The sequence below is a fragment of the Schistocerca cancellata genome, chromosome 2, assembly GCF_023864275.1.
Source record: "Schistocerca cancellata isolate TAMUIC-IGC-003103 chromosome 2, iqSchCanc2.1, whole genome shotgun sequence".
In the NCBI taxonomy this organism is placed as follows: domain Eukaryota; kingdom Metazoa; phylum Arthropoda; class Insecta; order Orthoptera; family Acrididae; genus Schistocerca; species Schistocerca cancellata.
The window spans coordinates 188210179-188237765 of record NC_064627.1 but is presented as its reverse complement, the minus strand read 5'-3'; the positions used below and the strand labels follow the sequence as shown (position 1 = coordinate 188237765).

The window sequence follows — 27587 nt, the reverse complement described above, 5'->3', positions numbered from 1 at the left end:
AAGTTTAGGGAATAAAACACCCTATGAACAATGGACTGGCAAGAAACCCAACATTAGTCATCTCAGAATAATTGGAAGCAAGGTCATGGTGCATGTTCCCAAAGCCAAGAGAACAAAATGGGATAAAAAGGCAAAGAGAATGATCTTAGTGGGCTATAGCAATGCTACAAAAGGTTATAGACTCTATGACCCTGAGACAAATGATGTAGTGATAAGCCATGATGCGACTATAATGGAAAATATTAATGATGCAGGAACTGAAATAAAGAACCATGAAGAAATCACCACTTCAGTGGGGGATGATGAAGAAAATGAGAAGTCTGATGTTGTATTAAGAGAGGACTTACATGATGTCTCAAAAGAAACACTTACACCAGAGAAAGAAACTGATGTTAAAAAATGTGTTACACAAGAAGATGAAGTAAAAAAGATCACAAAGGCAGCTCAAACCAAATAGAAGATTTGATGATTATGAGATTTATTTTGCTGCTGGAACTTCAGATCAACTCGAGGACCCAACAACTGTGCAGGAGGCCCTTAGCAGACCTGATGCAGAAGAATGGAAACATGCTATGGGTGACAACTTAAAAGCTTTTGAAGACACCAATGCATGGAAAGTGGTAAATCTTCCAGAAAGTGCAACTGTTGTGCAGTGTAAGTGGGTGTTCAAGAAAAAAGTCAACAGTGAAGGTGAAGTGCAGCATTGTGCAAGACTAGTGCCAAGAGGATTCACTCAGAAATCTGGAATTGATTATGATGAGACCTTTTCTCCTGTGGTAAGCGTTCAACACTTAAACTTCTAATGGACTTATATGTTTAACTAGATTTGAACAGTACACGTCGATGTTAAGGCTGCTTTTTTAAATGGTATTCTCAAAGAAGATATTTTCCTACAACAATCTGAGGGATTAAATCTCTGTAATGATAAAAGAAAAGTTTTGAAGTTCAAAAGGGTTATGTATGGTTTAAAGCAATCATCCGGAGTGTGGAATCAAGGAGTAAATGATGTCTTAAGCTGCCTAGGTTACAAGAGATATGGTTTAGAACCTTGTTTGTTTACAAAACAAAAAGATAAAGGCTTAGTTACTATGATAGCTTTATATGTTGATGACTTTTATGTTTTTTTCAAATTACTCAAGTGAAACTGAATTTTTGAAAAGTAAGTTACATTAAGAGTTTGAAGTAAAGGATTTAGGAATGGCTAAAAATTTTGTCTTTTGCAGAATGAGGTGCGATGTTGTAGTGCAGTATGTCCTTGTGACGCTTTGCCCCGTATAGGAATAATCTGTTAGTGTCAAACCATACCAGTCCCAAGAAAAAATTATGAAATTCTCCAACTGTATTAAGGTGTTGGTTTTATTGGCAACTAGTTTCAATGTTGTTACATCATCATCTTCAGGCCCATACTGGTTGACAGTAACCGTATGTGTCTAACACTAGGAGTCAGTGGTGAGATAGGCATGTTCCATGCGGAAGGCAGGTAGTTACTACCTGTAACAGTATGTATCTAACACAAGTAGTCAGTGGTGAGATAGGCGTGTTCCATGCGGAAGGCAGGTAGTAACGCCTATCTCACCACTGACTACTAGTGTTAGATACATACTGTTACTGTCAACAAGTATGGGCCGGAAGATGATGTTGTAACAACATCGAAACTAGTTGCCAATAAAACCAACACCTTAATACAGCTGGAGGAATTTCGTCATTTTTTTAACATATATTATATTAGCTGACATCTCAAGTCATCTGTTTCAATTATGGATATATGAAGATTGCCCTCTGATGGTTGGATCTTCACTTCTTTCAAGCAATGATAAAACCACATGTTTCCAGTACTTGCTTTGCTGTTTGGTCTCAGGGTCACCCACCACTCATCCATTGTGATAAGATGGCTGAAAAAGTCATCAGAATAAGCTTGACACAGCTCAACATATCGGCTGCTGCCTCAGTTCAGCGTGGGTGTTTTTTTTGTTTGTTTGTTTGTTTGTTTGTTTGTTTTTTGTGTGTGTGTGTGTGGGGGGGGGGGGGGGGAGTACAGTATGAGCTGTCACAAAGTGCACTGGGTGGCAACCTTTGTCATATTGAAAATGTCATGCAAAATGTTGTAACTGATCCATGACTGATTTTTCACTTTATTCACTATTGCCTCGAATATGTTACACAGGTCTTCAAGAACGAGGGCTTCCAATTCTCTAGCAATTCCTGGTTCTTCCCAGAGAGATGGTCTTCTGCTTTTTTCTTCATCATTCAGGCTCATTTGACCACACAGGAAGTGTCTTGCTACCTAACTACTGTGACGCAGTGTATATAGTTGCAGCACTGTTCCCCTCCAAATTCAGAAAATAAATTAGCACACAATAGTCCCATTTTTTCAGTGGGCTTCAGGTTGTCTCTTCCTCCCCCCCCCCTCCTCCCTCCCCACTCCCTCTCCCACTTCCAGTTCTATAAATGCTACTGTGGCACAGGGCTTTCAGTGTGTACCGGGAATACAGATGTGCTTGTAAACAAATAAAAATTTACAACTTACCTTTTTTTAGTTGATAAAACTTTGTAATGATCACATCTCAAATCTGAATAAAGCAGTATATACTTAAAACATTATTCTCCAAGTGAGGACCATTTTCACAAAAGTCAACATGTACAAAACACAAACTTTTCAGGAAACACATTTTATTTAACTGCTTAAAAAATATACATTGCTGATGTCCTACAAAATTAAATTTCACAAATATACTTCTGATACATAATACAATTGTGGAAAAATGTTTCTATCTTTCAGTTGCAAATAAAAAAATATGTAAAAAATCATGAATTTTTTCCAAAACTGACCCTCTACAGATTAATTATTTTATAGCTCTAATGTTTTAGTTTATTTTAACCTGCTGAGTATATAATAATTTAATAAATTGGTTCATTAAGGTACTGTGCTTTATTATTTTCGTTGTCACTTTCATTGTAACACTCTGTCGCCTTCGCAAAGAACTCTAAGGCTTCTTGTGGTGATTTATCAAAAAATATCTTCAGTTTCTTTTCACATTAGCTTTTTTGACACTCACTTGATTTCTAGGTGTTATTCTAGCTGACTGATGAATGTTCTTTAAACTACCTGTATTAGTTTTTTTCAGTTCATGCATTATCAGAGAGGTAAAGTATGTGTTTTGACTTTACAGATGGCACTATCTTTTTGTGTGCTTCAGACATTTTGAGTGGTAGCTTCTCTCTTATTAATCTAATAGCAGAGATCTTGAAACAGTACACATGCCAGGCCATGCTTAGAACCATATGGGTGCCATAGTTGCTCAGAACCTCATGATAGTGTGATGCTAAGGTTGTGGATTTCAAGTTTTCTCAATTCCTTTTTAACGGTACCAAATACCCGATTGGTGGTATGAAATTTTGACACCTGATTGGGAAGTTGTGAGCTATTTTGTCTAAAACCAATGACAAATGTCTACCACAAGCAGTAGATGTTCACATTTGGGAAAACTTGTTTTTGTAGATGTTAAGTTCAGAAAAATTTCGCAGTCATGTGAGTGAGCAAGATTAAACAGACAAATAGTTTTCATAAAATCTCTGTACTGCAGTGCATTTGTCTCATTTAGAAGTACATGAATACATATATAACTCATTTTTGCAAATTTTGTAGTTGAATTTTGTGAAAATGATCCTCAATTTCAGCTATATAGCCATTTTCAAATGGACATGTCCTTGAATATATGGCATACGGCATCCAAACAATAATCAGGGCATCTAATTGGGCAATGTATCCATACACACAACACAAATTTTATTAGCAGTGGCTGATACTCATATCCGAGTTTGGCTTAACAGACAAATTCTGGTATGAAACATATGGCCACATAGACGAAACATAATAGAGTGGAGGGCATGGTTGGGCCTGGCAAAATTTTAATCTCTGAATTTCTCGTTTGTCAGCTTTTGCCTTTCCTGCCCAAAACATAAAACAGTGGCTGAATTAGTTGTGCACTAGTGAGTGTGAGCTCCTGTTGTGGCACACCAGTTACTCAGGTTAATGTTTAGATTCTTTATATTCTTGAATTGATACTTTCAGCACTTCAGAGAAACACCCTTGGCCTTTCCATCTGTGCTGACGTCACTGTACAAAATTTCTCGAGGAACACTCTTGTTCATCATTTGCCAACATAATAATTAAAAGTGCAAGAACAGTATAAAATGCGTAATGGATATCGGACAACATTATAATACACGTTAAATTATAAAATAATATTAAATAGTAAACATGTATGCATGAATCCTGTGAAACTGAGCACAGTTCATATTCTCACTCTTGCTTGTTTATACTAAAGGAGAGAGCCCACTGGTTAGCCAACTGGACTTGCATTCAGGAGGATGACGATTCTAATCCCCTTCCACCATCCCAGCTTAAGATTTTGATGATTTCGTTAAATTACTTTAGATAAATACTGGGATGGTTCTTTTAGAAAGAGCTCGTCCAGTTTTCTTCACTATCCTTTACCAATTCTAGATTTTGCTCTGTCTCTGATGGCTTCATTGTTGACAAGATGGTGAACCCTAATCTTGTCCTAAAGAGTGATAATATTTACTGTGATTTTATTCACAGTAATCATGCTTCATGTTTACTGATGATGTGAAAACTACGATGTTATTATTTAATGGGCTCATAATGTACACAGTGTTGTCTGACGATAATTATTTTATTCTTTGAGATGCACATCATATTGTTCTTCGCATTAGTAATGATTGTCATGTGCGTATGTATAGGTATATTGTGTTCTGTGCATGGTCTTATAAAGATTGAATCCAAGTCAGGTGTCATTTGTGTAGTGCTGTGGACGCATGGTGGACCTGGTGATGGCAGTCAGTGACTGGGGGTCCCTACACCCATTCAGGGAGTGCAGCTGTTTCTGGAGGCATGCCACAAGTCAAACTTTGGTGCAAACCATGAAGATGCAATGAGTAAGCTGGCTGTAAATGACAGCCGGAATCCATTGAGGGTGTCGTTCAAAAGCCCTGACCCAGACTGGTGTGCCGGGCATGAACATCAACAAAACTGATGCCGCTGGAAGATGCCTTCCCAGCAGCAGGAGGCTGAACACTGTGTGCAGTTGATAGCAATGCAGGACTAGGCAGGACTCTTGGCCACAGTTGTTCTCATTCTGTAAGAGCTTACAAAAAAATGATAGCCTCCTTGGCTGCAAAATTTTCTATATACTTGCACATCTATGTCTTAAATGATCAGACAAGGAGTTCCACCTTGCTGTTTGACTGCAGGTGGAAGTGAGGTGCCATTGTGTATACAAAAGTTTTCAAAAGATTAATGACAAACTTAGAACCCTTCTCCAAAACCAGGATACAAGGCAAGCCGTCTATGGAGAATTTCTTCAACAGGGCCGTGACAGTTGTGCTGTCACCAATGGACAACAAGCGACATAAGAAAAATGAGAAAAAGCATCAATTGCCATCAACCAGAAAGTGTGTAAAAAAAGGAACAGTGAAATCAGTGTGGACTCTTTCCCAAGGCTGTGTAGGGGTCAGTCATGGCAAATAAGCAGTGTGTGGCAGCACCTGCCCATCCAAATTCCGATGCCTGGCTGAAACACACGATATCATGCCAACCGTTTTGTGCGAGAGATCTCCCAGTGACCCTGATGTAATGAGCAGAGGACACCCCACCACTGGAACCACAATGCATGGAGTAAACCCTTCTGTCTGCCGGAGCATAATGCCATCCAAGAGGGAGAGGCAATGGTGCCAGTGGGCCAGTGGCCAGCCTGGCAGGTTGGACCACCCATATTGTGTCAAGCCAGAGCAATAGATCTGCCACTACAACAGAGCCAATACAGGCATTGGTGATGGGAGAAGCCATCCACTGTGTACCTCATCTCCGTATCCTGTTGAGAACAAAGCTGTTCCTCATGGACGAACAAAGGGGACAAGAACAGAGCCCAATGCTGAGGATGATAAGTGGCTTTGTCCAGTGAGGAGACCGACATGCCAAACAAGGAAACTGGGGGCTTTTACTCCATACAAGAACACACAATTTTTTAAGGCATAAATAACAGCAAGAGCTTTTTTTTCCACCTGAAAATAATGTTGCTGAGCCACATTGAGAGTTTTTGATTCAAAAATAATAGGTTGTTCAGAGCCATGTGAATGGCGATGGGTCAGGTCTGTAACCAGTACCAGATGCTCACTGGGTTGAAATGTTGCAAGAAATGGCATGGAGTGAAGATTAACCTTAAGCTGCACAAAGGCACACCTACAGCCTGCAGACTAAACAAAAGATCCCCTTTCCCAAAGCAACAAATGCAAGGGATGGGTGATAAGAGCTGCTCTGCAAATAAACTCGTACACCGCTTTGCTGAGGAATGCTTGAAGTTCTCATAGATTAGATGGACAGGGCAAAGTTGTAAAGGTGGTGATATGTTGCTCTATGGGATGCACACCCAGCTGGGAAATTTCATGACCCAAATAACCAATGGAAGGTTGGAAGAAGTGAGACATAGTGAGGTTATGTTTCAGGCCTGCAGCATGTAAAACAGTAAGCAAAGAACGGAGGCTACATGGGTGATCCTCTGTGGTAGCACCTTTCATGATGATATCATCAAGGTTGTTAATGCAATGGAGGACAACTGTGGTAACCTATTCTAAAAAACCATTGAAAGATGACAGGTGCACTAATCACCCCAAACATCAATCGTTGGTACTGATAAAGGCCAAAAGGTGTATTAATCACAAGCAGTTGTTTTCATGCTTTGCCCAATGGAATCTGAAGGTCTGGATGTAGGCTCCAACCAGATCAATTTTCAAAAAGAATTGACCCCCAGCCAACTTTGTGAGCAACTCCTCCGGGCATGGGGGAGGGGGTTGTCTATGACTGCCTGCTCATTAACAGTGACTCTGCAGTTGCCACAGAGCAAAAGCTGACCGAATGGCTTCCTTATGATCACTAAGGGAGTAGTCCATTCACTTGAGGAAATCGGTCTAATCACTCCCAGTGCCATTAATTGATCAAGCTCCATCTTAACCTGGTCATAAAAAGCTACTGGCACTGGTAGTGCCCAAAAAAAGCAAGAATGGGCAGAAGACCTGATGTGTGCCATGAAACTGTCTGCACAACCCAACCCTGGGGCAAAAATATCTGATAACTCAGAACACAAGGAATACAGTTCAGAAGGCACTTGATCTGACACTAGATGCACTACATCCTCAATAAAAAAAATCCAACCATAGCAAAGACAACTGTTGTTGTTGTGGTATTCAGTCCTGAGACTGGTTTGATGCAGCTCTCCATGCTACTCTATCCTGTGCAATCTTCTTCATCTCCCAGTAACTACTGCAAACTACATCCTTCTGAATCTGCTTAGTGTATTCATCTCTTGGTCTCCCTCTACGAATTTTACCTTCCACGCTGCCCTCCAATACTAAATTGGTGATCCCTTGATGCCTCAGAACATGTTCTATCAACTGATCCCTTCTTCTAATCAAGTTGTGCCACAAACTTCTCTTCTCCCCAATCCTATTCAATACCTCCTCATTAGTTATGTGACCTACCCATCTAATCTTCAGCATTCTTCTGTAGCACCACATTTTGAAAGCTTCTATTCTCTTCTTGTCCAATTTATTTATCATCTATGTTTCACTTCCATACATGGCCACACTCCGTACAAATACTTTCAGAAACGACTTCCTGAAACTTAAATCTATACTCGATGTTAACAAATTTCTCTTCTTCAGAAACGATTTCCTTGCCATTGCCAGTATACATTTTATATCCTCTCTACTTCGACCATCATCAGTTATTTTGCTCCCCAAATAGCAAAACTCCTTTACTTTTGCTTTAGTTGATGTTCATCAACTCCTTTACTAATTTGTGTTTCATTTCCTAATCTAATTCCCTCAGCATCACCCGACTTAATTTGACTACATTCCATTATCCTCGTTTTGCTTTTGTTGATGTTCATCTTATATTCTCCTTTCAAGACACTATCCATTCTGTTCAACTGCTCTTCCAAGTCCTTTGCTGTCTCTGACAGAATTACAATGTCATCAGCGAACCTCAAAGTTTTTATTTCTTGTCCAAATTTTTCTTTTGTTTCCTTTACTGCTTGCTCAATATACAGATTGAATAACATCGTGGAGAGGCTACAACCCTGTCTCACTCCCTTCCCAACCACTGCTTCCCTTTCGTGTCCCTCGACTCTTATAACTGCCATCTGGTTCCTGTACAAATTGTAAATAGCCTTTTGCTCCCTGTATTTTACCCCTGCCACCTTCAGAATTTGAAAGAGAGTATGCCAGTCAACATTGTCAAAAGCTTTCTGTAAGTCTACAAATGCTAGAAAGGTAGGTTTCCCTTTCCTTAATCTAGCTTCTAAGATGAGTCACAGGGTCAGTATTGCCTCACGTGTTCCAATATTTCTACGGAATCCAAACTGATCTTCCCCAAGGTCAGTTTCTACTAGATTTTCCATTCGTCTGTAAAGAATTCGCGTTAGTATTTTGCAGCCGTGACTTATTAAACTGATAGTTCGGTAGTTTTCGCATTTGTAAACACCTGCTTTCTTTGGGATTGGTTTTATTATATTCTTCTTGAAATCTGAGGGTCTTTCGGCTGTCTCATATATCTTGCTCACCAGATGATAGAATTTTGACAGGACTGGCTCTCCCAAGGCCGTCAGTACTTCTAATGGAATGTTGTCTACTCCTGGGGCCTTGTTTTGACTCAGATCTGTCAGTGCTCTGTCAAACTCATCACGCAGTATCATATCTCCCATTTCATCTTCATCTACATCCTCTTCCATTTCCATAATATTGTCCTCAAGTACATCACCCATGTATAGACCCTCTATATACTCCTTCCACCTTCCTGCTTTCCCTTCTTTGCTTAGAACTGGGTTTCCATCTGAGCTCTTGATATTCATACAAGTGGTTCTCTTTTCTCCAAAGGTCTCTTTAATTTTCCTGTAGGCAGTATCTATCTTATCCCTGGTGAGATAAGCCTCTACATCCTTACATTTGAGGCACTGAGAGCACAAGCGGACTAACCCCGGAGAAGTCAATATGGAGGAAACAGGTCTCATAATACGGGCCCACAAATAATGTATGTTTGTGATACATTGCAGCCTTGTAACATGCATATGATGTAACTGTGGTTTTATTGAACAATATTTTGACATCGATAAATTACAAAAGTACTATATAGTAGAATATTAGCAGTTTTGTTGTGGCTTAGTCCATTTTCGCTCCAAGTAGTTGAACATTCTCAATGACAGGTCCGTTAGTACGCTGATGCATGTGACAATAGTATTCATTACTAGTATACATTGTACACATTACATGTACCATTTTACATTGGTTTCTGTAATGTTACGCATTGTGTTACATTTCAAAATCATCCACAGGCAATGTTTCTACAGCATTTGATGACGTTTGTAAAGTTTTGTAGAAATCATGATGAAGTGGAGGTACATACGGAAGCAAACTTAGCAGATCCTTCTTTTTTGCCTCTGTAATTACATTTCCATTAGGATAAAGCAGTTCGAGATTGCTGATGCATGTGGATGTTCGTTTGGCCACATCAATTTCCTGAAATGGCTCTTGGTTTTGGTTCGAGTATTTATACAATATTTTGAATCTGTTGGTTGCTTCATACCGCAGCCACTGTATGTTCAACCATTGTACTTTACAATTGCCAGAAGACATTTTTCGATTCGTGATGTTTCTTTCGAGTTGTTTTGTTGAAAAGAAACATTCCGCATTCATATTAATTACCTTGAATGGATTCCTTTTTCTGGCACTCACTACCACATCATTCCAGTGTTTAGGACGGTAAATATTAGGAAAATACTTTTTTCGTTTCTGAACTAAGCCAAAATCCTGATCACAGGGCAGGTACGAGTGTCCGCTAACTAAAAATTTATGGTCTATTTCCTTCACAGAGAACTCTGAGCTGTTGACAATGTATTGGCACAGTACAGCAACCTTTATGTTTCTATTCTGGCCTCCACACTGATCAGAGTACATAATTAGTTTTTCAGTCCTGACAAAATTGCGTATGAAGTACAGCAAACAAGAACCAATTTCTTGTGGCCCTCTCGACGCAATGGATTCATGCCACAGAAACATGTATACATCATCATTGTGCATATTGTGGATGCCAAAGCAATATGTCCACAACTGACGTTTGTAATAGCAAACTCCAGTTGAGATGATCGGTGTAGGCAAAGTTTTCATCAAATCAAATGTTATCACTGTAACGTTACCATCTGATTTGCTAAGCAATGTATCACTATGTAAACCTGCCCGTGCATACTCAGCTTTTTGCTGATGGAATTCACGTTCTGCAATTAACTCCGTCCTCTCCTTATCATTATCGGCAGCTGTTATTTTTACCTGCAAAGCATCACATGTTCGACAAGAGTCGGACACTGGTGGATGAAATGACAAATTGAAGTTTTCGTAAAAAATTTTGCGGAAAATAAAATGAGAAACGGGCATTTGCTCCTCTGCACAGTACAGTGAATACATGACTGATAAATTTAAATCTGGTCCTAAATACTTTCTACCGTTATTTTTATGATATGCATAATGGCTTTCATACGCCGGGAATTTTTCTATGAAACGTTTTACTACATCAACTTTGTGGCGAGGTGTTTTATTACCAGGTTCACCTTTACCTCTACCATCACGAGGAGGGGTGACTTTTTCCCCTTTATTCTTGAGTACCCTATCGATTCTTCCAGCAGATACGGCTAAAGTATTCTGAAAGAATCTTTTGCACACCCTCGTTTCAGACCCATTTGAATTGAGCAAGTAATACAATCTCGTCTTCTCCCTACGTGAATGTTGCTGACCTACGTAAGACCGTGCTTTATCAACAACTTTAATCATGGTAAACAGGAAAGCCGACTGCAGATCGTGGCTGCCTAAATTATAAAACTCATTGAACACTTGTTCCTGCTGTTCTTCGTTGATGTGTTTGTGGCACTCATACCGGCACGTACACTCGCTGATTTTCCGCAATTCCTTTCGAGGTACAAGGTTACCCTTACGGTTTACATACTCTTGACCTAGAGCTCTCCGTTCTTTCCTAACGTTACGAAGCCATTTATCTTCGTTTCTAAGGCGCTTCTTTCCTCGGCTCCGTACCACGGCATCGTCGTTCGTCTCTGGCACGTCCTCTGGAACAGTTGTTGCTGCAGCCGTGCTCGCTCTCGCGTCTCCCGGCACGTCCCCATCGGACGCAAACATCTCTGTAATAACAATATCCATCCCTCAATGTAATATTAACTACACTACAGTAATGGTCAACGTGTGCATTGGTATCCACAGGCGAAGCAATTGCTCAACACAACTCGGCGGGCGGTAAAACATTGTTGTACACAAAATAGCAATACATAAAGTATTGTTTGTATGTCATTCTGTTTTCGTATGGAAAACAACCTGCATTTTCTGAACAAAGTCACCATTCGAGATACGGTACATCTAGACGTGTTTGCATATGAACGCGTTAGTGTACAATCGACAATGTTATCCGCAAAAAAGGAATGGAACACAATACAAACTAACCTTCCAACTGCTCCTCCACACTTTTCGCAGGGGCTGCCATGCTGATCAACTGAAATACACGTCCACGTGGTCACTGGTCCAATACGTTGTTCCACACTAAATACACAAGTCTTTCGTTCGCCGGCGTCACGCGCAATGGCAGTGGACGGAGAGCATAGAGCACAAATGGACTATGACGCATAGTCCACCCCTGCTCTCAACGGTATCTATCAGCGGTTGAGTGCAACAGCAATGTTTACGTTGCTACATTAGACAAACCTTCAGATAAACAAACAGATCAACATGCATTGCATAATACTCGTATACTGTTATCACAACATGTCAATACCTCAAATTCACAAAAAGTGTGGGTTAGTCCGCTTGTGCTCTCAGTGCCTCATTTGTCCTCTAGCCATCCCTGCTTAGCCATTTTGCACCTCCTGTCGATCTTATTTTTGAGACGTTTGTATTTCTTTTTGCCTGATTCATTTACTGCATTGTTATATTTTCTCCTTTCATCAATTAAGTTCAATATTTCTTCTGTTACCCAATGATTTGTAGTAGCTCTCGCCTTTTTACCTACTTTATCCTCTGCTGCCTTCAGTACCGTATTTACTCGAATCTAAGCCGCACTTTTTTTCCGATTTTTGTAATCCAAAAAACCGCCTGCAGCTTAGAATCGAGTGCAAAGCAAGCGGAAGTTATGAAAAATGTTGGTACCTGCTGCCACAACTAACTTCTGCCGTCGAATATATGTAGCGCTATGCAGGCATGCTTTGTAGGCACAAAGATAAATACTGGCGCCAAAACCTATGCGTCAGTAAATAAATTAAAAAAAAAAAAGTGGAAGACGAGTTTTTTTTCTCCGCCGCGAGTTTCGACCACTGCATTTTCATACATTATCCAACGAAGTAAATACAAATTCCATATTGTTCATCTTCGAATGTAGCACAATTTCAGTGTACTACGAAAATCTGACTGGCAAGACTGTTTGGGATGTTTGTCAATATGGCCAACTCTACGTTCTGAATTTTTTCCTATCTGTGAGAAGAGATGGTTGCTAATAGGAACCTGATGAAATTTGAATCACATACAGTATTCTCTTCACCATAAGAATAATATGAATATAAACATTTTGCCATGTATTCTTTCGTGTTTGCTGCTATCCCATTTAAATCCTGTTTGCCTAGTAAACTACGAAACTAGAGTGAGACAACAGCAAACGCGGAAGAATATACGTATCGTGTCATGTTTATATTCGTATTATTCTTATGCCTAATAGTGATACAGTCATAAATGAAGCACGGCCAGTGACTAGATTTTTAAATCTAAGATGACTCTAATTACTGTGCAGAATTTGATGTAATAAAGAAGCGGCCGCAAAGATTTTCAAACGGAGAAAAATTTTCGCCTAACTCTCGTTCAGAACATGTTCTATCCGCAGTCTATTATTTGATTCTTGTTGATCATTATCAAAGAAAGCAGCAGTGTAAGTAACAACAAATAGCAGTCTCTTGCCATTGTTTCGCTAATGAGATGATTCCTCTCTCTCTCTTTTTTTTTTTTTTTTTTTTAACTGTACGCGGCGGTAGCGCGCACAAAAGCAAGACATGCCGCGAGCTGCGACAGGCCGTAAACACACACTATCAGAATGCAACAAACAATGCATGACACAGTGCAGTAATGCATTTTCAGCTTAAGAGTGACGCAAACACCTATAATAAAGAAAACAGCACTTATCAGATCAAAGCAAAATAAGCAATCGATTCAAACCAGACGAAGCACATGAAAAAGGAAGGGTACCCGTATAAATACGGACGGAGCGCCTGACGCATAGCAATGGCTACGTGGTAAAGCTTAACTGCTAAGCTTACGACTCGAACCAAACTACTGTAGCTGTATCGTCATTCATTCGACCTAAATTGTGTCTCATATTACAATGGACCAACTTTGTTTTGATTTGGAGGTGTGGCCTAAAACTTTTCTCTGCCCTTGAATTTCGAGTCTCAAATTTCAGGTGCAGCTTAGATTCGGGAATTTTTTTTTTCCTTTATTTCAAGTCTCATTTTTCAGGTGCGGCTTAGATTCGAGTGTGGCTTAGATTCGAGTAAATACGGTACTTCATTCCTCAAAGCTACCCATTCCTCTTCTACTGTATTGCTTTCCCCCATTCCTGGCAATTGTTTCCTTATGCTCTCCCTGAAACTCTGTACAACCTCTGGTTTAGTCAGTTTATCCAGGTCCCATCTCCTTAAATTCCCACCTTTTTGCAGTTTCTTCAGTTTTAATCTACAGTTCATAACCAATAGATTGTGGTCAGAGTCCACAGCTGCCCCTGGAAATGTCTTACAATTTAAAACATGGTTCCTAAATCTCTGTCTTACCATTATATAATCTATCTGAAACCTGTCAGTATCTCCAGGCTTCTTCCATGTATACAACCTTCTTTTATGATCCTTGAACCAAGTGTTAGCTATGATTAAGTTGTGCTCTGTGCAAAATTCTACCAGGCGGCTTCCTCTTTCATTTCTTACCCCCAATCCATATTCACCTACTACGTTTCCTTCTCTCCCTTTTCCTACTACTGAATTCCAGTCACCCATGACTATTAAATTTTCGTTTCCCTTCACTATCTGAATAATTTCTTTTATTTCATCATACATTTCTTCACTTTCTTCGTCATCTACAGAGCTAGTTGACATATAAACTTGTACTACTGTAGTAGACGTGGGCTTCGTGTCTATCTTGGCCACAATAATGCGTTCACTGTGCTGTTTGTAGTAGCTTATCCGCACTCCTATTTTTTATTCATTATTAAACCTACTCCTGCATTACCCGTATTTGATTTTGTATTTATAACCCTGTATTCGCCTGACCAAACTTCACTAATTCCCACTATATCTAACTTTAACCTATCCATTTCCCTTTTTAAATTTTCTAACCTACCTGCCTGATTAAGGGATCTGACATTCCACGCTCCAATCCGTAGAACGCCAGTTTTCTTTCTCCTGCTAACAACGTCTTCTTGAGTAGTCCCCACCCAGAGATTCGAATGAGGGACTGTTTTACCTCCGGAATATTTTACCTAAGAGGACACCATCATCATTTAACCATACAGTAACGCTGCATGCCCTCGGGAAAAATTACGGCTGTAGTTTCTCCTTGCTTTCAGCCGTTCGCAGTACCAGCACAGCAAGGCCGTTTTGGTTAGTGTTACAAGGCCAGATCAATCAATCATTCAGACTGTTGCCCCTGCAACTACTGAAAAGGCTGCTGCCCCTCTTCAGGAACCACACGTTTGTCTGGCCTCTCAACAGATACCCCTCCGTTGTGGTTGCACCTACGGTACGGCTATCTGTATCGCTGAGGCACGCAAGCCTCCCCACCAATGTCAAGGTCCATGTTTCATGTTTCATGGGAGGGGAGGGGAGGGGGGGGGGGAGGGGGCAAAGACAACTAACCCAAACAAATTTTTAGTACTTGCATCATAATGAAATGGAGTGATAATTTATAAATTGTGTTGCCATAAATTGGCCGAGAATAGGAATTTGAATTTGCTATTTGTTAAGCTTATCAACAAACACTAGACACGTGCTAGTTGGGGGATCCAAATCTGGCATATGTCTATGAGTTGAGTAGAAGCACGATGCACGCCCCTCCTCCTCCCCCCCCCCCCCCCATATCTGATTTTATGATTAATGGCTTATCCATCACTCACACTTCAATGAAAAGTTTGATCTGGGCTGCAGACAACAGTGAACACGACAATGAAAGGGGGTTGGGAGGGGAGAGGATCAACACACTGCTGCTATGTGACCTTTTTTTACATTTATGACTAGAGGCTCACTGCTTACGGCAGGCTGCCCACTCATGCTGTACAAAACAAGAATGGCGTGAAGGAATGATGTTTGCTGTTCCTTTTGCTGACGACATGTTTGTCTGTGTTGGCCCAGTTCACTTGCCTCCTCTTCCCCCAGCGCACTATGCTCCATGTGCTGGAGCTGCATGCTGCCAACAACGGCACCATCATTCCAAGTCTCTGATCGGCAGCCCATGGCACGGGATACCTCGAACAACTGTGCAATATTCAAAACCTCTTTTAGTGAAAGTTCCTCAAACTGAAGGCCATAATGATGCACTTAATTACCTGGGGCTAACGAATGATTGCATCTCTCACTGTGATGTCAGCATAAGACTCCTGAAACTTAGTCTTGAAGAACTGACGTATGTGACTGAGGTAATGAAGCTCAGTCGTCCAAGCTTGATATTACTGCTCTGGCTGTTTGAGACATTCGTAGAATTCAACATGCGCAGTGACCACATACTGCTTGTGGTGTTAGGAGAACAGAAAACAACACATATTTTCGAAAGAAAGTGATGCTGGTTTTTGTAGAGGAGCTAACTGCCACAGTAAGTGATAAGAACTGACCCTTACAGATCTCTGTGATCCCACCCGGAATGACACAAAAGCTGCTTTTTGTACGTGCCCCAGTATTCTATGGAGTGATGGTGGATGAACACCCCTTGGCTGACATTGGGTTGTCGTAGCCAACAAATGCTCCAACAGTGCAGAAGTGACCAGAGTAAAGCCTCTATGGAGAGCCAAATGGTGAGAAAATCACAGAATCTAAAACACACAAAAACTCTACCCTGCTCTAACTAGGAACACAAGGAAACGTATGGTCATAAAAGAGATACAATTTATTGGACCGTTGATTGATATCAACGAGAATACAATGAACTAGTTCACATATCGTTTAACAACTGAGGACCCGGAGGCCTGTGCTTGCCATTATAAAGATGTTACCCACATCATGTGTCACTGATGTAGTGCTGCGTGTGCACGGTGAACCAGTCGGTGGCTGGGCTGCCCCTGGCAGCCGCCTTGGATAGTTGTGAGCAAGCTATTTGAAAGGTGGCACGCTCTACACTTTCTCTGGTGGCCTGACTTGCATCTGCTTTGAGCAGTAGGTATAGTAACCGACGTGTTACTACGCATTATACAGTGTGGCATCCTGGGTGTTGCTTGGATAGCGTATGGCATGTATTCACAGACTTGTCAATTATAAAATGACTGTATAGCTGAAATTGGTTAATAGTGGTTTAAATAAACACTGTTCCATGCAATTACACAGAATCTGTGGAAATAAGGTCATCTTTCAAGAAAACAGGACATCAGAAACAAATCTCAAGACAAATTACCTAGCAGTTGTTTGGATAAACATGGAGATGACAGATTGTGCTATTGGTGGGGCAAAGTAAAGGGTGTGGAAGAACCAGTTGTCATGAGTTGCTGCGAGCAACAGTTTCATGCAGTGGGTGATTCTCGTAATCCCTGATCATGACTTTGCACTACCTTATTTCCTAATCATACGCATATAATTGCCAAACAGTGGCTTGATATCAGTGGTTGAGTAGGGTGGCAGATGTTCAGGGAAGGTTACAGGTCAGACTTGTTTTCAGAAGTTTGAACACAGCATGTAAGTTTGTAAATGTGATAACCATAAAGAGAACTGCAGGTCTCTGGGTGGCAAAATGTCACTGTCGCGATAATGAACCAGCTTCTAGATACTATCCTGTGACAGATGGTTGTAAGTAATTTAGAGACTTTTAGCAGATAGTTTTCACTTCTTGTAATTGTTGTCCCACAAATGAAAATGCAGCAGTAATGACAGATATTTCCTATTAATGAAGTCACCTACAGATGTGAGATAGTTGATGGATGTAGCTTCTAAAAGAGATGCGGAGAACTTATTTTATGTTGTTCTTGTGGAGAAAAAGGAAGGAATGGCCATTATGCAAATCACTTTTAAAAAAAGGAAAATAAATAATGCTGCATCACATAACTTCTCAGTCTATAAACAAGCGCCAAAAAAATTATTTTCATGAAGTGAACAATAGCTGCTTCTCCTAACACTTTGTATCTGAGCGCTATGCTGTGTGTATGTTTTGAAGCAGTAAAAAAAAGTATTGAAATTGATTACTGGAAATCACCTCAAAGTTTTGTCAACTTTATTTCAACTGCTCTCCTCCTTCTTGTTGCTCCAACCTGCCAACTACTTTTCTTAGTCAAATGTGTCAAGTCATAAGTACTAGCTGTGATTGGTGTGTGCACAGTGCAGCATCAGGCTTTTGTGTTCATGGTGTCAGCGAGAGATATAAGAAGTTACGTAATCCCAGTGACAGCACAAGTCTTCTCTTCAGTAGCATCAAGTGGACACACAGTCTTAATATTCTCATCCAATTAACAACTTACAATCAGCATGGTTATATGAAGAGGACATATTTTCCTGACATCGTCAGTCTGGGGCGATTTGCAATGTGTGAGATTCTTCTTTAGTTATCACTCATTGTGAAAACAGTTTGAAAGAAAAATGAAGATTACCGTTTAACATTCCACTTATGACAAAACCATTAAGAACAAAGGACAAGCTCATAGTGGAAAGGGTGGGGAAGGAAACTGGCTTTTGTTAATCTTGGAAGGACCATATGGCGTTTGCACTAAGCAGTTTAGGAAAATTACAGATAACCTAACCTTGATTGCCACTCAGGGATTTGAACTCCACTTTCCCAAAATATATCCAGTGTGATAACCACTGCATCACATCATATGGTGACAGGGTAGAAATTTAACCCAGAACATTGGTGCATGGTTTTGATGATTGAGAAATTTACACTACCACCTTTCATTTCCTTGTCTGCCAAATAGTATGATAATATTCTATGTGTCACCATGATTTGCACTAATGTGTGTTAGTGACCTTGTCTAGTAACAGAGGCAAGTTGTTAACATAAAGTTTTCTGTACGTAATGATGTCTTACCACCTGTTTATATCTTGAAAATTGTACTGCTCTTTCTTTTATTGTCTTTCTATTTCCAGATGAGACTTTTGACAAGACATTCCATGTCAGTGTTTCTATTGAAGGTTTAACTGCAGACCATAAACCCGTCACCATACTACACAGTGACAGGGCCCACAACAGGTAACCAAAAAATTGATATGTACCATCACATGGTCAAATTCTTTAGTATTTGAAATGTGAAAGAAATATACTGAGATAGAGAATAGTTTAGTTTTGCATTAACCTCCTTTTTAGCTTCCTGTACCTCTCTCTGCCATCTGGTATCCCAGATGTAAATAGATTACAACTGTTAATAAATCTGAGGAAATCAGTAATTCCATGGGTGGTAAAAGTGTATCTAGTGAACTGTCACACAGTATTAATTTTTCCCCTTTCAATTTGAGACTTATTAACTGTATTGAGATTCAAATTTTTCCACCACCTTTGGTGTCTATAGATGTCATTAAGTATGTTTTCAAGTAAATTGTTTGTAGTTTTGTATTATTCTCCATGCAGTGAGTTACGAATAAAGTTGTTCTGTAACTATGTGTTGTGCCTGTACTGTCAACCCATGTCTCAGCAGATGGCATGTTGACAATCAGAATCATTTTTGACATTTAGATCTTGTTGATCTGATAATATTTTTCGAGCCCATTAGCCATTTTTTCTTCTGTCTCGGTAGAGGCTCTTGCTATCACCTGTGTTCTGGTTCCACTTCAAACTTTGGAAGATTTGTATTATCTGCCTTAATTTGTTGCTCTTGGTATGGTGTTTTCATTCTATAAAACTTTTCCTTCTGTAAAACTTTCACATGAATAATGCTACATGTAGGCAGTTGTCAAAGGCAGTAACGGGGCAGCACAAGGGAGGACATCTGATCACCCCAGAAATTAACCACACGTGATTCGTTCATACCTGTGCCGATCCTGTACCAGGAAAAAGGCGTAAGAAAAAGAAAGAAGAATGATGGTCTGTTCCAGGATAGCAAATTGTCAGAGATACTTCTTACGTTTCTGAAATAATTTTGATTGTTCTTTTTGGGTTACAAACTTCAGATCTGGGTTAGACAATCATGGGCTACTCTGAATGCATGAAAATAGAACAGCAGCCACTTCTTTCTATCTAAATGTGTTATCAGTTCTATTTTCTTGTACAATTACTAATTTGTCCATCACTCTGCCTATTGAAATTATCCACTGTTCTCGTTTTCAAGTCTTCTGTTTTGATAACTGTGCTCTGCTATGTTATCTTAACTACAAATCAGTGTGTCAGGTGACAGGATCAGTTTAATTTTGAGATGCTACTATTTATTTTCTTCCTGTGCTACCAAATTTTGTGAAATATTTTGTGTCAACAGCCTTTACACCCGTGTACCATACAGGAATAAATAGGAAATTGGGAAATAAATATCATTTAATAAGTACCCCATACCGTGCACTTCATGGCGCCATGCTGAGTACAGATGTAGTCTTCATAGTGGTCCTCCATTTGTGTCCATCATTGAAGTCAGCCATGTTGTCTTAAAGGAAGTTTGTAGTCCTGGTGTTCTGGCAACTTGCTTTAGATAGTTGAACTTCCAATTTATGTGGTAACCTGGATCATTTTCTTCTGTTTCTTTGCTTAATTTTCCTCAATTCTTGAAATACTTTTTTCCAAAACATAGTTGAAAATGAGTAATGAAGAATGTCAGTCACCTTGCCTGACACCATTTTTGACCTTGAATGCTTCGGAGACATCATTTATAAATGTCTTCAACACTTTTTTATCAGGGCCTTGGACACATCATTCACATCAGACTCATCCAGAATATTAACTGATTTTGCTTTCAGTCATCACAGTACATATTTTATGTGAATCTAAAATGTTCATATGCGTAGTTCATCTATGAAAGTCATGTGTTGCTTTACGTTAGGAAAAATTATTCTCGCAGCATATTTTCTGGTCTCATCGGGACCGTTGATACCACAGATCATAGATGTTTATTTGAATAATTTTAATGCCACAATATTAATGGTAGTCACATCTCTTTGCATTCTATTGATTTACCTCCTTAATAGAAAGGCTGATGTTTAGATTAAAATATTTCACTATAAAAGTAAAATTAAACACAGAATAGAAAAATATCAAATATGGTATTATAACAACAATTGAAATTTCTGGATGCAATAATATATAAAATTAAGGAAAGGAAGTCACTCACTTGTAGGTGACGTAAGTGTGGAGCATAGAAACATGCAACAGAAAAGATCATTTGCACTAGCTTTCTATCATTTGCTGTTTCTCTATTATATAAACACCCAGAGTTTGAGTTTCGGTGTATGTGTGGTTGTATGCGAGAATGTGTGTACCAGTCTTTTCTGTTGCATGTTTCTATGCACTACACAGTGGGCTCCTGAAGGTGCGTGGCTGCCTTTCCTCACTTTTACGTATAAGTATGGCATTACACAGTTTTGGGCTTTAGCCCCTCCCATTTTTTGCTTACATAAATTTTTAACCAATGGTGATTAAAGCATTTGCCAAAAACTATGTTAACGGGCATTAAACTCTACTGATCATAACTCTAAACTCAGTCATCAGCCTCGCCACAGTTTCTAACAACTATGCTGTTGTGAATCGTCACAGTTACGAATAACTAAGCTGTTGTGAATCCTATAATCCATTCATCATAAGAATAAACCTGATGTAAACAAACACACATGCTATGATTAGTCAGAAGCCGTAACACGCACACGCTGGTGCTGTTACGCTTTTGGAAATAGGTCCTACTTATGTATTAGATATCATATTACTAAGTTATGTTAAATGGAACTTTAAGATATTCAAATGTATTAATAGCCATCAATGTTTCTCATAATCACACTTCAGCTACGTAGTTTTTATTTCAAAAATCCTGTACAGTCACAGTCTCTGCAGCAATGTTAATGCGCAGTGTGAAAATGGCTAAGGCTGCTTTCTGTTCCATAGTGAAACACGCATGTGGAACATGGTTAAAAAGTGCTGAGAAATAGGCTGGTCTTAATGTTTTTCATACATTTATGGAGATATTCAGCTTTGAAGTTTTTCCAGCATTGTATATAATGCAGTCGATCAATAAAGTTACATTGAACGTGTAGCGCTGTCAGTTGCGTAATGGAATGGGAAACAAATGCGGTTATTAATGTGTTAGTTCAGATCTCTCCAGTATCACTTTTTTTTCTCATTCTATTTGAAATGCCTACATCTCGTAATTATAAAACTCATCACCATTTTTTATGAATAATGCACGTCTTCTTGTTTCTAATTACATAATGGACACGAAATTCCTGTTTCCATTTCAAATACAAATTCTTAATTATTGATGCTTTATGAAAGACTGTTCAATATTTAATTAACTCTATGGGGGAAATCCTTCAATAGTCTCTTACTTTACACACAGTTTATGCAGAAAAATTACCCTGTGGTTAAGTCAGGAATTTTCATCATTCTTGTTTTTAATTACGATAGTACGTTAGCTACAAACAATAGCATGTTGCAGTTTTTGTCTAGTCATCTAAGGAGCATATTGTGGGAGATTTGCAATGTACTATTTCATTCTGCATAAAAATTAAATGACATTCGAAGCTGTATTGTTCCTCTGAACTGCAACTGGCCACGTCACTGCAGGCTAGCTGTACCAGCTGACCGGCCAGTGCTGTCCAAGTTAAATGCGCTGGTAAAGCTGTTGTCCCGTATTATCACTAAGTCGATGTGCCCGTAACGCACAGCACAAAATGTACCCTTATTATCATTCTTGACGGTACTTGAGACAGCTTGGCTGCAGTCCCACATGAAGCAGAAATCCAATGAGGTTCCAGCAAAGGCGGAAGAGTACATAGGGCCATGTTTACATCAGGTTTATTCTTATGATGAATGGATTTAATACAAACAGCAAACTATGGTCTGGGTAAAGACAATCATTCATGGTATAGAAGATCTGTAAAACAGTAGACATCCATTTCAGCAAGAAATTGATCATGGTAACACAACTTTAGAAGTTATGTTCTTCTTCAAAGCTCATCGGTGCAGCACGTAGATAGTCCTGCATTGTCCCAACTTGGTGATCGAATTGGATTGATTATTTGTCTTGGACAGAGTGAGTCGACTGAATGCTTAAGAGGTGAAAGATAAAGGTCTAGAGAGAGAGAAAGAGAACTCAAGCACATGCAGGCAAGAGTAGTCACATATTATGCCAAGGTAATTGAAGGAGAAAGGTCAGCAGCATAGAAGAAGTTCTCCATCTGTATTAAGCCAATCAGCCATCAGTAATATGTCCACTTCAGTAGCTGTCATTCCTTTCGCACCAAAAAAACTGTCCTCTGTATTCTTGCAGATGGTGCATCTGCAGTGATGGACGTCGAAAGCTGCACCAAGACCTTCAGGGACAGCCACTAGCCACCAAACTTAGTCCACAGGACAGATTGTCGTTGCTATACCCTTCCATACACCCACACCTGATTCGGAATAACAGAATGATTGAGATTTACTTTTGAAAGCAGGTGAATTCTGCAGTGCCCACATGCACATATGCTGTGACACTAACAGCCATGTAATTAAATACTGAATCCTTCACACATTTCCAGTCAACATGCAGTACAGAGTTCACTTTGCAGGATCATAATGGTTTTATCACTTTTTTCCTGACTTTCGCTGCTAGCTTCAGACAAGCTGTCACATAAAATAAAGAAAATCAATACAGTGAGATGAATCACGTTTCCATAAAGATCATAAGAGCTACATTAGTGACCACAGTTCTCATTCACAGCTGCATTTGGTAACTGGGCCCTATGATAATATGGTAATATTACAACAATCAAATGAACACATGGCGCAACCAAGCTTGTTCTCTGGCTGTAAACAACTAACCAATCATTTTGTTAGCCCAACCTCGGTGTAATACTCATTGCATCCTCACTAGCAATGCTGATAAGGATTTGGCTCCCATTCTGCCCAAATGTCAATCCAGTTCTTAATTACTGCATCATCACCCATACATAACCCTTGTATTTGAATGTTCTTTGGTCCTTCCTCCCCCCACTCCCCACAGCCCATCTGTCCAACTGTCTTGAGCTGTGAGGTGATGATTGCCCCCTCTTTTTCATTGTTATATCCTTTAGTTTGTAATCCTCATGATGTCAGTATTTGCTAGTTCTTGTCATCCACATATGTCTGTCCTTATTCCCATCCCATATGCCTCCATCTCCCACTCCCTCACACACACACACACACACACACACACACACACACACACACACACACACACTATTCAGCTTTGTACTTCTCTGGATCCATTGCTTCACTTATGTTGATAAACATAAACTTAAATCCATTTCACCACAATGTTTTCATAGTGGTTTTCCTCATCATGCCCCTCTTCCCTGTTTTGTTGGCAGAAGAGCCAACACCATGTTATGAGAGGAGGCCGAAATGCACGCATTTTAGCTCACGCAAGCTGGCATGGGGAGGGAAGAACTATACTGACGTGAGGTCTGGAACATGACAAGGAATTAGAATTCAGAAAGCAGACGAATTTAGGTTGATACTTAACTTTAATCCATTAATGATGAGTGTTGCTCTTGACGGTACATGAGTCACAATATTATCTGTTCAGAAGACATAGTAACTGAATATGGCGCCTTGCTAGGTCATAGCAAATGACGTAGCTGAAGGCTATGCTATGCTGTCATCTCGGCAAATGAGAGCGTATGTAGACAGTGAACCATCGCTAGCAAAGTCGGCTGTACATCTGGGGCGAGTGCTAGGGAGTCTGTCTAGACTAGACCTGCCGTGTGGCAGCGCTCGGTCTGCAATCACTGATAGTGGCGACAAGCAGGTTCGCCATATACTAACAGACTGCGGACATTCCCTTTTCAAATTAGCCCACACATCACTGCAGAGTAGAAATTCATTCTAGAAACAATCCCATGGGCTGTGGGTAAACCATTTCTCTGCAGTATTCTTTCTTCCAGGAGTTCCAGTCTCGCAAAGTATGGAGGAGAACTTTTGTGAAGTCTAGAAAGTGGGACAGAGGTACAGACAGAAGTAAAACTGTGAGAACCCAGATGTTTAGCAGAGAATCACTTGCCCATGAAAGACAAAAGTCCCAGGTTCAAGTCCCAGTTTGACACACAGTTTCAATCTGTCGGAAAGTTTCAGATCAGTGAAAATTCCACTATGGAAAGAAAATTCATTCTGGTTGAGCACTATTGTTTAACCACTTCATTATCTACTGAACACTTCATCTACTTGGTAACTGTGTTTACTCATTTAATTTTTTTTATTCAACCCAAAATTTTTCATTAAAATACACACAGCCAATACAATAGCTGAAAAGGCTTATATGTTTTGAGACATTTTTTGTAAAATCATGAGGTTAACTGTGTTTGGTCACAATTAGTACATGAAGTGATGTAAATGTTCCTCAGCATAATAAAAGTACCAAATTTTAGCAACCTATTGGTATTTCGGCGACCCTTTTTTGACTTTATATAAGAAAAAAAACTCTAAATCATAATTTGGTTCTGATTATCATAACCATCATCTGATCAAAATTAATTTACCCAGATCACAGAGGAACCAGCGATCAAAACCAATGTAGCAGCTCCATTCGATAGTACTCAGTGGTAGTCATGCAGTCTGGGTAAATTAATTTTGGTTAGATGATAGTTATGACAACTGATACCAATTGTCAGCAGTAGAAAGAAAAGTAATTGTGGTTTAGACTGTTACTTTTTATTCTTATAAAAATATGTAAAAATAGGCAATATAGTTGCTACAATACTGGTGGCCAATAGACATGTACCTAAATCAATGGCCTGTCTTTGTTGATGGAATCCAAACTGAAGAAAAATAATAATAATCCATGAAGAAGATAGGTTTTGTAAAAATTCCAGCATGGTGGATAACAGAGAAGCAATTTTTCTCAGTACAAAATTACACAATATGATGATTTCAGGTATGCATGCAGATATTCTGTTATAACAGAAGTGTGCCCAGAAGGCATACTTTCCCATAACTGTGCTAGAATTTTGTACAAGTTTCATAATTTGAAAACTTGGCTAGAATGCAGTAGTATTGTTTTCTCATTGGTGGTCAGTTATGATACATTGAAAAGTAAAAACAGAGACTAGTATTTGTTTCCCTCCCTCAACTTTATGTAATCTAAAAAATGAAACATTAATTTTTCGATATTCTTTCTCATGCATGGAAAAAATATCCCCATATACTGAATTAAAATGTACACTCATTTCACTCGAATTTTCTTCTCAAAAGGAGACTGAAGTAATGGAGTACAATAGAATCAACAAACTAAATAATATTTAACAAATAAATATAGCTTGGAACACAGGAGAGAGGTAGCGGCAGAATTCAAGATGTGAAGGTGTTTTTGGAGCTGTGCCTGGGTAGCTTAGTCACTAAGTGACTGCCACTGCCACTAGCTGGGAAACTGCAGTCAATCTGCAAAGGAGACCTTTACCAAATGGGGCTGACAAGGATGACGAACTTATACAATGAAGTGTATACTACTGCTCACAGTTTTCTTTGTCTCTCGGAAAATCATCATGGAAATACTAAAAATTCTTAATTGGCAGATGTTTGAGGATCAGCCTCCTAAGTATCCCTTCCGTAGGGATCATGAAGATAAGAATAGACTATTTACAGCATGCACAGAGTCATTAAAGCAGTCATACCTCCCGTATTCCTTAGACAATTGGAAGAGGTAGAAGTGCCCTCTGCCACGCACTTCACAGTGGTTTGCACTTTATGTATTATGTAGAGGTTACCATTGCCCATAAAAGGAAATATCCAGGATCAAGTTCAAGTCCAGCACACAGTTTTAACCTGTCGGGAAGTTCCAGAGTTATTGCATTCCACTTGGAATTATCTCCCAGTGTGTTGACCTACAGGCAACCTCATTATATTAAAGTGATTACTTCCATACTCTGTTGACTTACAATTTAATTTACTGAGGTAATGCATAGATATCAGTAAATAATTGGTTTTAAAAACTGAGCAATAGGACACTGTATAAACTGTATAGTTCAAATGGCATTTCTGCCCAATTCAGATCATTTGTTACATATACAAATGTAACAAGATATAGAAACAATTTTTACGTAAATGTTGTATCTTTGTCTTGAATTTGAAGTGGAGTACTCTAATGCAAATCCACAAGAAGTTGTCCCAAGATGAATGGTAGGAAGTTGAGGATTCACAGAAATACTATTCCAATGTGATGATTAGATTAGAGATTAGATTAGATTAGTACTTGTTCCGTAGATCATGAATACGGCACTTCACACACACACACGTACAAAATCTGCTTACTGTTATGATGAATCAGATTTATAGTAAGATAACTTAACACATCATAGATAATGGTAAAAGTTTTCTTTCAACAAATAACCACATACTTACATACATCTAAAACATATGTTATTAGTAAACAGCTGATGAGTATTGCAACTAAAAGAGAAACTTTTTATTTATATTCTATTTTTTTTCCAAAGTAGCACTTCCCAGTGTATTGAGTAAATTGTCATTTACTATCATTTCATGTATAAATTGATTGATAGTAGAAAGGGTTACATCATGGTAGGTAACAGTCAGTGTATCTTTCAGAATCTATTTTCCAATACCAATGAATTCCATAATACAAGGTCTGTTCAAAAAATTCCAGAACATTTGTAATTTCATGCCAGTGGTGCACTGGAACAAAATGTAGTTGGCATCCCTGCAAATTCCAGAAGTTTCATTGTTGTATGTCTGTTATTGTTCAGTGCTGTATTGAATAGAACATTGTTTCACACAGTCTGTTAATTTCGAGATGGTAGAGTTAGAGTAGCAATGCATCAGCATTAAATTATGCGTGAAACTCACAAGAACCTTTACAGAGACATACCAAATGATCCAGGAACCCATACTCAGTGTTACAAATAGTTCGCATTGTTTAAAAATGGCCAGATGGAAGTTAAAGATGACCCTCGTCCAGGAAGCCCATCGACGTCTACTGATGACACTCATGTCAGGAACTGTGCGTGCCAATCAAAGGCCAACTGTTCAAGAAATTGCAGAAGAATGTAACATTTCAGATGGATCATGCCATTAAATCCTGACATCATCGTGGAATGCATCATGCTGCTGTCAAGTTTGTCTCACAGCTCATAGCCAAGACC

At 39.3% G+C, this 27587-nt stretch overlaps 1 protein-coding gene across 1 annotated transcript in view; it reads left to right on the top strand.

Moving 5' to 3' along the window:
- Positions 1-27587, top strand: part of LOC126144361 (transmembrane protein 181) — a 233961-nt gene that overhangs the window by 119615 nt on the left and 86759 nt on the right. The window contains exon 5 of the mRNA XM_049915486.1: positions 18435-18537. Coding sequence (XP_049771443.1) covers positions 18435-18537 — 103 coding nt within the window. The remainder of the gene's footprint in view (positions 1-18434; positions 18538-27587) is intronic.